The following is a 12,107-nucleotide window of genomic DNA, read 5'->3' as shown; positions in this document are numbered from 1 at the left end:
GCCTTCGCCATACGTATCTCTCTCTTGGCTTCTTTCAGTTTCACCCTGTAGTCCTTTCTGCTCTCCTCTTCTTGAGTTTTTTTATATTTCATGAACGCCAACTCTTTCGCCTTTATTTTCTCAGCCACTAGGTTGGAGAACCATATCGGCTTCCTTTTTCTCTTGTTTTTATTGATTTTCTTCACATAAAGGTCCGTGGCCATTTTTATCGCTCCTTTCAGCTTAGACCACTGTCTTTCCACTTCTCTTATGTCCTCCCATCCTAACAGCTCTTTCTTCAGGTACTTTCCCATTGCATTAAAGTCCGTACGCTTGAAATCTAGGACTTTAAGTATCATGCGGCCGCTCTCCACTTTAGCCATTATATCAAACCAAACCATTTGATGATCACTACTTCCCAGGTGAGCACCCACTCGAACATTAGAGACACTCTCTCCATTTGTGAGGACCAGATCCAATATCGCTTTTTCCCTTGTGGGTTCCATCACCATTTGTCTGAGCAGAGCCTCTTGAAAGGCATCCACAATCTCCCTACTTCTTTCCGATTCCGCAGACGGAACATTCCAGTCTGCATCCGGCAGGTTGAAATCTCCCAACAGCAGAACCTCCTCTTTCCTTCCAAACTTTTGGATATCCACAATCAGATCCTTATCAATTTGTTGCGATTGAGTCGGAGGTCTGTAGACTACACTCATGTAGATAGAAGTTCCATCTTCTCTTTTCAGAGCAATCCATATCGCTTCTTCCTCTCCCCAGGTCCCTTGCATTTTGGTCGCTTGGATATTGATCTTTACATAGAGAGCTACTCCTCCACCTTTTTGGCCGTGGAAAATCACTAGCAACAGTGGAACTGCCAAAAGACACCTACAGAGAATGTGGACAACCCGACAGACAACCACCAGGAAGAAATGGGTGATACAGTAGCAAGAATGAAGGATACGGACCTGCGGCAGGAGAGATGGACATATACCAGGGACACGGACCTGAGGCTGGAGAATCAGGAGAAGATAGAGAGGACAGCAATCGTCGTGGGCAACTCCATCATCAGACAAATTGACAGCCACATAGCAGGAGGAAGACTTGATCGGCTGGTGACCTGCCTACCGGGAGCCAAGGTAGAAGACATAGTGAGCTGCATCGACAGGATCCTCAACAGTGTGGAAGAAGAAGATACGGCGGTGGTGATCCATGTGGGGATGAACAAAGTGAGCAATAGGAACTACAACAGGGAAGTACTGAAGGACCAGTTCCGGATGCTAGAAGGAAGCTGAAGACCAGAACACAGAGGATAGCATTCTCGGAGATCCTGCCGGTACTCAGGGCAGATGAGAAGAGACAGATGGAGCTGCAAGCTGTCAACGCGTGGATGCGGCGCTGGTGTGAGGAAGAAGGATTCCACTTCCTGCACAATTGGACAACGTTCTGTGGGAAGAGCAAGCTCTACAGGAAGGATGGACTCCACCTCAGCAGAGATGGAATGAGGCTACTTGCAAGCAACATCAAGAGAGAAGTGGACAAGTTTTTAAACTAGGAAGAAGGGGAAAGCTGACAGAGAGAGAGAGTCAATGGTTTGGGAACCAGTATACTCAGAGGATACCGTGCAAGAAGATAGAGGGAAAGACTCACCGGATTACAGGCAAGAGAGATCGAAAAGGACACAAGAGGGAAGGAAATGCAAGAAAGGAAAAAGCTACAAACTCAAGTGTATGTAGACAAACGAAGGAGCCTTACAAATAAGATGGGTGAATTAGAAGCCATAGCACAAAAAGATAACGTTGACATCATAGGCATCACGGAAACATGGTGGACTGAGGAAAACATCTGGGACACTGTGCTACCGGGATACAAACTATACCACAGAGACAGAGTGGCTCAAAAAGGTGGGAGCGTTGCCATATACGTCAAAGAGGAAATTGAATCTGCTGGAGAGAACACGCCACAACTGACGGATAAGTTAGAGTCTCTATGGGTCAAAATTCCAGGAACAAATGGCCTGGAAACAAAGATCGGCATCTACTACCGACCCCCAGGGCAGTCCAAAGAAATTGATGAAGAAATGACAGACGAGATTAAACGCAACTGCAAGGGAGGCAACACAGTTATCATGGGTGACTTCAACTATCTGGGAATAGACTGGAACCTAGGCATCTCCGGCTGCATTAGAGAGACCAAGTTCTTGGATGCTGTAGGCAATTGCTTCCTGGAACAACTTGCCAAGGAAAATACTAGAGGAAATGCAATTGTGGACTTAATTCTAAATGGCCTGCGAGGACCAGCACAAGATGTAGAAGTAGAAGGGACGCTGGGAAGCAGTGATCACAATATGATCCGCTTTGATCTGGATGCAGGGAAGAAACATCGGTCCAAAACGACAGCCACGGCACTGAACTTCCGAAAAGGGAATTACGAAGGGATGAGACTCATGGTAGGGAAGAAGATTAAGAAGAGGATAAGCACTGTAAAAGCGCTAGAGCAAGCTTGGTCCCTTTTTAAGGACACAGTCACCGAGGCGCAAAATATATATATAATGCGTATCAACAAGGGATCCAAGAGGAAAAAGAACAAAGAACCGGCGTGGCTCACTGTAGAGGTTAAGGAAGTTATCAGAGACAAGAAAACTTCATTTAAGGAATGGAAAAGGTCAAAAACGGATGAAAACTGGAACAAGCACAAACAACATCAACGTAGGTGCCATAAGGCAGTAAAAGGGGCCAAAAGAGACTACGAGGAAAAAATAGCCAAGGAGGCGAAGAACTTCAAGCCATTCTTTCGATAGGTATACAAACCTAAGGATTAGATTAGATTAGGTTAGATATTAAGGGGAAACGACCCGCAAAGGAAATGGTGGGACCATTGGATGACCATGGAATAAAGGGAACACTAAAGGAGGACAAAGCAATCGCTGACAAACTGAACATATTTTTTGCATCTGTATTTACCGAAGAAGATGTACACAGCATACCGGAACCCATCAGGCTATAAGCTGGAAACGAAGACGGAAAGCTGACAGGATTGACGGTCAGTCTAGAGGAGGTATGTAGGCAGATTGATAGGCTTAAGAGCGATAAATCCCCGGGACCGGATGGCATCCATCCGAGGTTCATCAAGGAACTGAAAGGGACCATAGCTGAACTGCTTCAACTAATAGCCAACCTGTCGATCAAATCAGGAAAGATTCTGGAAGACTGGAAGGTAGCGAATGTTACACCTATCTTCAAGAAAGGTTTGAGGGGAGATCCGGGGAACTACAGACCGGTGAGTCTGACCTCTGTACCAGGAAAGATGGTAGAGTCACTGATAAAGGACAGCATCATTGATCATCTTGATGGAAACGGGCTGATGAGGACCAGTCAGCACGGTTTTAGCAAAGGCAGATCTTGTTTGACGAACTTGCTGCACTTCTTTGAGGGAGTAAACAGACAGATAGACAAGGGCGATCCAGTCGACATTGTATATCTGGATTTTCAGAAGGCGTTCGACAAGGTTCCGCATGAACGACTACTTCGGAAAATTGCAAGCCATGGAATTGAGGGTGAAATACTCATGTGGATTAAAAACTGCCTGAAGCATAGGAACCAGAGAGTGGGGGTAAATGGACAATACTCGGACTGGAAGAGCGTCACCAGTGGGGTGCCGCAGGGCTCGGTGCTTGGACCCGTGCTCTTTAACATCTTTATAAATGATCTGGACATAGGTACGACGAGCGAGGTGATTAAATTTGCGGATGATATGAAGTTATTCAGAGTAGTAAAGACACAGGGGGATTGCGAAGATCTGCAATGTGACATAATCAAGCTCGAGGAATGGGCATCGACATGGCAGATGAGGTTCAACGTGGATAAGTGTAAAGTGATGCATGTTGGTAACAAAAATCTCATGCACGAATACAGGGGCGGTACTTGGAGAGACCTCCCAGGAAAGGGACTTGGGAGTTCTGATCGACAAGTCGATGAAGCCGTCCACATAATGTGCGGCCGCAGCAAAAAGGGCAAACAGAATGCTAGGAATGATAAAGAAGGGGATCATGAACAGATCAGAGAAAATTATCATGCCGCTGTACCGGGCCATGGTACGCCCTCACCTGGAGTACTGCGTCCAGCACTGGTCGCCGTACCTGAAGAAGGGCACGGTACTACTCGAAAGGGTCCAGAGAAGAGCGACTAAGATGGTTGAGGGGCTGGAGGAGCTGCCATATAGCGAAAGATTAGAGAAACTGGACCTCTTCTCTCTCAAACAGAGGAGATTGAGAGGGGACATGATCTAAACATTCAAGGTACTGAAGGGGATAATTTTAGTAGATAAGGACAGGTTGTTTACCCTCTCCAAGGTAGGGAGAACAAGAGGGCACTCTCTAAAGTTGAAAGGGGATAGATTCCGTACAAACGTAAGGAAGTTCTTCTTCACCCAGAGAGTGGTAGAAAGCTGGAATGCCCTTCCAGTGGCTGTTATAGGGGAAAACACCCTCCAAGGATTCCAGACAAAGTTAGACAAGTTTCTGTTGAACAAGAACGTGCGCTGGTAGGGCTAGTCTCAGTTAGGGTGCTGGTCTTAGACCAGAGGGCCGCCGCTTGAGCGGACTGCTGGGCATGAGGGACCACTGGTCTGACTCAGCATGGCAATTCTTATGTTTTTATGCAGCCCTTGCTGCTTCCTCCTTCCTGCGACTATAGCAGCCTTTCCACTGGCTGAATGCTGCCATTGCCATATAGGGAGCATGGAGAACTGTAGAGGGCTAAACTCTGAAAAATATTCACACACTTAGCCATCCTTCTGGCTTTGAGACAGGTAATTTACAACTTTTTAAAATCCTAAAAAAAATCCAGACAGTTGGCAATCCTAGCATCCTGAATCCTGAGCACATCTGACAGGGCCCCCTTAAACGTTTGGGCCCAAGGCATGGAACTAGTCTGCCTATGTCTTAATCCGGAAAGAAGGAGCAGATGCTGGCCTAAAGGGTGGAGGGAAAGTGCCATTGGGAATGGTGGAACCATGTGGGAGAGGCTAAGGGGAGGGAGGTGGTACGGAAACGAATGAGAGGATGATAGTGAAATATAGGGAGTAGATAGAAGGGAATGGAAGGCTGGAGAAGGAGTGAAATGGGGAATGGGAGAGCTAGTGGGTGAAAGAAGGAAATTTGATAAGTATCTGAAAAGTAAAAAGATAGGAAAGGGAACAGTTGTTTCTCTAGTGCCTAAGTTAGACCCAAGTGGCGCGGCAAATGTTAAAAAAAAAAGTAATAAAAATCCTAATAATATAAAAGAACTCGAGATGGCACCTGAGATTATCAATTGCTGCCACAACTGAGTGCTGGGATACGCCCATCTCCTGTGCGCACCTGCAGAGAAGCGGAAGAGTGGGAAGAACTAGAGCACTCTTAAGAATGAAGTGCGGTTTGAAAAGAAGAATGGTGTATGATGACACCTTGTTTTTTCTTTCTCCTTGTTCCTAAAAGGCTGAAGTCTAATAATAGGGGAAATGTGAAAAAAAAAAAAAAAATAGGAAAGGGAACAGAGAGGTTGAAAAGAAAAAAAATGAAGAAAAAGCTAAAATAGAAAGATCAATATGTCAAAGGCAAGTATAATGAGGGAATGGAATGGGAGAGGAGCAAAGACAAATGGACAACGCTTAAAGGAAAATTAGCAGAAGACAGACAAGAAAGCAAAAAAGACCAACTGGAACCAACATGATGGAAAAATACAATGTCCAGACAACAAAAGTAGAAAATGCATTTTATTTCATTCTGTGTTGTAGCAGTATTTTACTTTTCTTAAACCACATAGATCTGAAGGGTAATGCAGTATACAAATGTTATGTTATGTTAAATATGTTAGCTTGGTAAATAGCATAGTGGATGTCTTTTATTTTGTTCAATAGAAAAGGAAATACTGTACATTAAGGGGCTCATAATCGAAAGAGAAAAACGTCCAAAAACCAGCCTAAGTCGGCACTTGGACGAACATTTCCCAAAAATGTCCAAGTGCCGATAATCAAAACGGGTTTTGGACGTATTTCTAAACGACCTAGGCCTTCATAGTGCTGCTGAACGACCAAAGCTAAATGGGGCTTTATGGGAGGAGTGTCAAGGGCGGGAGTTGGGCAGGACATGGGCTGGCTTAGACTTAGTCGTACAGCATGTATAACCGAAAGTTAGACAGCCCAGGATTGATGGAACTTGGACGTTGTGACTTAGGCCATGTAAAACATGGTCTAAGTCACAAAAACCCACCTAACGTCACCAGATAAGTACTGCAAACATATAAAACAGACCCCCACACACTACCCCAGTGATCACTAACCCCCCCCATAAAAATATTATTCACACCTTTTAAAATTCAGCCTCCAGACCATCATCACCTGGTCGCCTGGCATAGGAAAGCCTAGTCGTCCAGCACAGAGGTGGCTTAAGCCATCTTGGGGGTGGGTTATGGACCCATGGAGAGGAGGACCCATGCCCATAAGCCCCTGTAATCACTGCATGGATATTTAAACATGTGCACTCCCCTATACACCTCCAAAACCCTTTTGTAGTGGCATATAAGTAGCTCCTGCAGCCTTAAGGGCTATTGGGATGGTAGATAAGTGGGTCTAGGGGATTCTGGAGGTGGTTTGGGGGGCTCACCATGACTTATAAGGGAGCTGTAGTGAGGAGAAGACATGGCACCCTTTTTGTGAAGCTCACAGCAGTGCCCTGTAAGGTACCCCACTATTTAGGTGGCATGTCTGGGTGTTCAATCCATCACTTTGCAGACCCATGTCCAACAGGGCTTTTTCTAGGCGTTTTTGACTTGGACGAAAAGTTGGACGGAAATGTGGTATAAAGATGGACGATTTAGCTGCTTGGATGATCAGATCGGCAGGACGCATAATTAGACAATTTTTGAAACAAAAATAATTTTGGATGTATTTTTCAAAAATGTGTCCTAGGCTGTTTTTTTAGTTTGGATGACTTGCGACTTAGACGCAAACGGACTTAGTCGTCCCTTTCGATTATGCCCCTCCACATTTCTATTTCTCTACTGTTGCAGTACTTGCCAAAATTCCTAGTTCAATTTCTGCCTACATATTTTTATTTCTAATTTGTGATCTGTATGTGGTGAGGATCTTATGGGGCCCTTTTACAAATCCACAGTAGTCATGCTGCCATGGTAAATGCACTGAAGTCCATACTGTGGACCCCTATGGTGGAATGCCCTTCCCCAATATATTCCCCAATATATTCGTAATGAAAAAGATATTTTAATATTTAAAAATCTTTAAAATCTTATTTATTTAGAGATGCCTTCAATGTTTAAAGCAGATTATGTTTTTAATAGCTGAGATTTTTATGTACCCTTACCTATTGTTTTTTCCACTTTTCTATTTTAAACGAAAATTGTAACTTTTATTTTCTCCTTCCCAACTATATGTTTGTTTTAGTCAAATGTTTGTTGTTAAATTGTGAACCTCTTTTTACCTTATTATATATTGTAATGTACATCGCTTAGTGATTATAATAGGCGATTAATCAAATTTTGTTAATAAACTTGATAAAAGGAGTCAATAGTGTGATTGTAATGGCATGTGGGGAGATTAGAGGAGAGGCAGGGAGGAGACGGAATTAGGGGGAGGGATCTTTATTTTCTGCCCTGGGCCCATGCATGTCTGACACCAGCCTTAACCATTGCTGTAGCTGGAGGGGATCCCCAAAGACCACCAGTTGAGGACTTCCTCTGAAGATAGCAAAAGTCCCTTTTACTAAGCTTGGCAGACAGCAGCAGCATCCTTGGGAAACCCACAACTAAGCATATGTGGGATGCCAGGTTAGGTGGCTCAAGGAGTTGTTGCTACTGTCCACCAGGCTTGGTAAAAGGGAGTTCTGACCTTCTTCAAAGATAGGGTTACCATTTTTTGGGCCCCAAAAATCAAGATACATGGCCATGCCCTGTTCTGACTCAGCCCTAAATGGCCCCGCCCCCGCCCAGTCCTGCCTTTGGCTCCACCCCGTTCCACCCTACCCTTCCCAGTTCAGCCTCCAACCCCACCCCCACAAACCTCCTCTCTTCTTCCTCGACACGCTCCGACTGCGTCTAGAGGGCCTAAAGCATGCACAGATATGTGTGATGTCATCCGCACATGCACAGATGCCCTCCAGATGTGGCCAGAGCTCGTCGGGGCTTTCCAAAACCCTGACAAACTGCTGGGTTTTAGAAAGTCCATCCAGGACCCTAAAAGAGGAAGTCTTCAGTTGACAGAGCTTGAGCATCCTCATGAGCTAATGTATTTATATTTTGAGTTGGGAAGTGCTGGGGGAGGAGTAAAGAGTTGAGGGAGGGGAGAGGAGGCAGAGAGAAAATTTTGTGTCCAGCTACTTTATGCTCAAACCCACCATAAATTGGCTGTCTGGCTATGCCACTGTTCTGGCCCCCAGCAATCCTGGGGAGAGAATGACTCAATGTGGGAATTAAATGGCAAATCTTCCACATAGTAATGGATAGCACTTACCATTTGAGCTGGCTGCCTTTTTTCTGTTTAATATTTTCTACTTTGAGGGATTAATATTCTGCAGTGCTGTTGTTCTTTAAAACTATTAGCCTAAGTTATCTAGGTAAACTTTAAGCAGATTTTTAATTAATCTATATATTTAAGTTAGACTGCTCCATATACAGCCCTAAATTATGCAGATTAAGTTATTCAAATAGCAGCTGAACCCTGTCACTCTCCAGATAAATTTAGACCTCATCTTCTCCTGTTTAGTAGGCTGCAAAATTAAAAGCAAAGTACTTATGAGGCCAGTTTACCACATAAGTGCTTTTGACTATCACCCACCTGATATAAACTGAGGCTGCCAACTGAACCCAGATTCTCAGGATAGGGTTGATCCAGTCCTGAGTTTACGCCATTGCATGCAGGGACTTGTAGCTCTGATTTCTCCATTGCATTCCCTAAGGAAAGCAAGACAAGTCTTAGCATGCACTGAAGTAAACTCAGGACTGGATTGGCCCTGTACAGCGAATCTGAATCCAACTAGCTAACAGTCAAAGCATTTATTGATCAGGGACTTCAGCTCTTTCCTCGAGAGCTAACTCTGCAAGACTCATAGCCTTTCAACTTAACCCCAGTTCAAGTTGGGAAACAACAATATGGTACAACTAAATAATAACAAAATGATCACCATGAAGGATTCCCATTCAGTTTGATCTTATTTATATAGTGCTGAATGACAAGAGTTATATTGGGAATGCTGCTAGTATTCCACAGGTTACACGACTCCTGAGGTAAATTCTGCAGGTAAGATATCATCAACGTGGATGTACACACAGCTGGTAAGGGCGTGGTGCGTTGTTTGAATGCAATACTGAACTGATGTCAATGTCCTTTGGGTCCTTTGTGGTCCTCAGGGTGAAGTTTTGTAGGATAGTGGTGAAGAACAGGAAGAGCTCCATACGGGCTAGGCCTTCACCAAGGCAGATCCGCTTCCCTGGAAAAGACATCAAAAAAAGGTTAAGGCAACTAACACAGCACATAACCACTAAGCATAAGGTCATTGGTTCAATGGATGGGGTCATAGAAAGAGGACTGTTTCACCTCCCTCACCTCTGGACCTCTTCTATGATCTATACTATTTAGTAGTCCAAAAGAAGCAGAACAGTTCTGGTCTTCAAACCAATGGGATTTTATTGACAAAGACAAAGACATGACTCAACTAGGCACGGGACATGTTTCGGCTGAGAAGCCTGCCTCAGGAATCTTAGAGCCTATGACAAAAAATATTGTTGAATAATAGTAATAATCAATTGAACCAATATATATATGTGTGTGTGTGTGCGTGCGTGCGTGCGTGTGTGTAAAAAATTAATTAAAAGAATTAAAATAAATAAAATCACCTCATAAACTATATCAATTCAAACGACAGAATGAATTGCTAAAATGATATAACATAACAATGAATTAATTAAATGGCTTTTGTATGCATTGAAATGGAAAATAATAAGAAAGATCCCAAGCAAAGATGGAGATAAACCAGTGAAATAACTGAAAATAAAATGACCAGACAAAAAAAAAGCATTTTTTTGTAGATCATCAGTTGACAGCATAGCACATTTGAATGGTGGCATACTATCTTGCTTGCAATTATCACTCTTTTAAGCAGATTGATAGGATTATCATTCTACTCACCTTTTTTTGTCTGGTCATTTTATTTTCAGTTGTTTCACTGGTTTATTTATTCTTTTAATTATGTATGGTCCATGCTTAGGATCTTTCTTATTATTTTCAATTTCAGTGCATGCAGAAGACATTTAATAATTCATTGTTATGTTATATCATTTTAGCAATTAATTCCATCAATTGAATTGATACAGTTTATGAGGTATGATATTATTTTTTAATTATATATATATATTTTAATTAAATATATATATATATATACACAGTATGGGGCTCATAATAAAAACAAACAAACGTCTAAAAAGAGGCCTAAATGGGTACTTGGACAGGTATAAGTGCTCAGCAGCCCCAGCAACCTGCCTATCCCCTACTGCAACGTTAGCTGCAGGAGAGATGGCTCATCTCTCCTGCTGCAATGGTGATTGCCCATGCCCCTCCGAACCGCGGCACTTCGGGATGAGCATCGCTGCAGGGCATCTGCCGGCGATCAGCCCTCCCCTGGCAATTACGATCGGGCAGGAGGGGGCCCAAGCCTTCCTGCCCGTTAACACTACAACCGTCCCTGACTGCATCAGGGCAAGAGGGAACCCAAGCTCTCTTGCACTGCCGACTCCCTAACCGTCCCCGACAGCATCGGGGGCAAGAGGGAGCCCACCAGGATGATCCTGGGGCTCAAGGATCTCTCGTATGAAGACAGGCTGCACAAGTTGCGGCTATACTCTCTCGAGGAACATAGGGAGAGGGGAGATATGATAGAGACGTTTAAGTACATCACTGGTCGAATAGAGGTGGAAGACGACATTTTCTTTCTAAAAGGACCCTCGTCCACAAGGGAACATCCGTTGAAAATCAGGGGGGGGGGAAATTTCATGGGGATACCAGGAAGTACTACTTCACTGAAAGAGTGGTGGACCATTGGAACGAGCTCACGGAGCAGGTGATCATGGCCAGCAGCATACAAGATTTTAAGAATAAATGGGATGCCCACGTTGGATCCCTACGAGGGTAGCATAGAGGAGGGCATCTTGGGGACGAGTGATAGAGTGTAGATTAGGGGAGGGTTGGAATGGGCAGACTTGATGGGCTATGGCCCTTTTCTGCCATCATTTTCTATGTTTCTATGTTTAATCCCTTTTGCCCTGCCAGCCCCGACGTCCTCAACAGCATCGGGGCAAGAGGGATCCCAAGCTCTCTTGCCCCACCGATTCTCCGACTGTCCCCAACAGCATCGGGGGCAAGAGGGAGCCCAATCCCTCTTGCCCCACCAGCCCCAACCGTCCCCAACAGCATCGAGGGCAAGAGAGAGCCCAATCCCTCTTGCCCCCCAGCCCCAACCATCCCCAACAACATCGGGGGCAAGAGGGAGCCCAAGCCCTCTTGCCCCAGTGATCCCCAACCCCCCTCCCCCTCCGCCGATTATAATGGGGCCAGGAGGGAACCCAAGCCCTCCTGGCCCGGCAACACCCCTACCCCCCTAAAATACAGGCAGGAGGGATCCCAGGCCCCCCTGCCCTTGACACCCCCCCACTCTGACCCCTCAATCCCCCGCCACCCCAAATCTCCGCCTACCTCTAAATCGGTGGCCAGTCAAACGGGTGCCAAACCCGTCCATTCGGCAGGCCAGCCATCCATTGAATGGCTGGCCTTAGGGCCTGATTGGCCCAGGCGGCTCAAACCCCGCCCACAGGTGGGGCCTGAGTTGCCTGGGCCAACCAGAATAGGCCCAGTAGGCTTAGTCCCCTCCTGTCGGCACTTGGACGAACATTTCCCAAATACGTCCAAGTGCCGATAATCAAAACGGGTTTTGGACGTATTTCTAAACAATCTAGACCTTCATAGTGCCGCTGAATGACCAAAGCTAAATGGGGCGTTTTGGGAGGAGTGTCAAGGGCGGGAGTTGGACGGGACGTGGGCCGGCTTAGACTTAGTCGTACAGCATGTATAACCGAAAGTTATACAGC

At 45.1% G+C, this 12,107-nt stretch overlaps 1 protein-coding gene across 1 annotated transcript in view; it reads right to left on the bottom strand.

Moving 5' to 3' along the window:
- Positions 1-7,277: 7,277 nt before the first annotated feature.
- The window catches only part of LOC117364411 (cytochrome P450 2G1-like), a 128,211-nt gene continuing 123,381 nt past the window's right edge, over positions 7,278-12,107 (bottom strand). Inside the window, exon 9 of the mRNA XM_033953554.1 lies at positions 7,278-9,457. Within this exon, the coding sequence (XP_033809445.1) occupies positions 9,279-9,457 (179 nt within the window). The 3' untranslated portion in view covers positions 7,278-9,278. The remainder of the gene's footprint in view (positions 9,458-12,107) is intronic.

Source organism: Geotrypetes seraphini, chromosome 8, assembly GCF_902459505.1.
Source record: "Geotrypetes seraphini chromosome 8, aGeoSer1.1, whole genome shotgun sequence".
Lineage (NCBI taxonomy): Eukaryota > Metazoa > Chordata > Amphibia > Gymnophiona > Dermophiidae > Geotrypetes > Geotrypetes seraphini.
The sequence above is the reverse complement of the archived record's forward strand: the minus strand, read 5'-3'. Positions and strand labels throughout refer to the sequence as shown.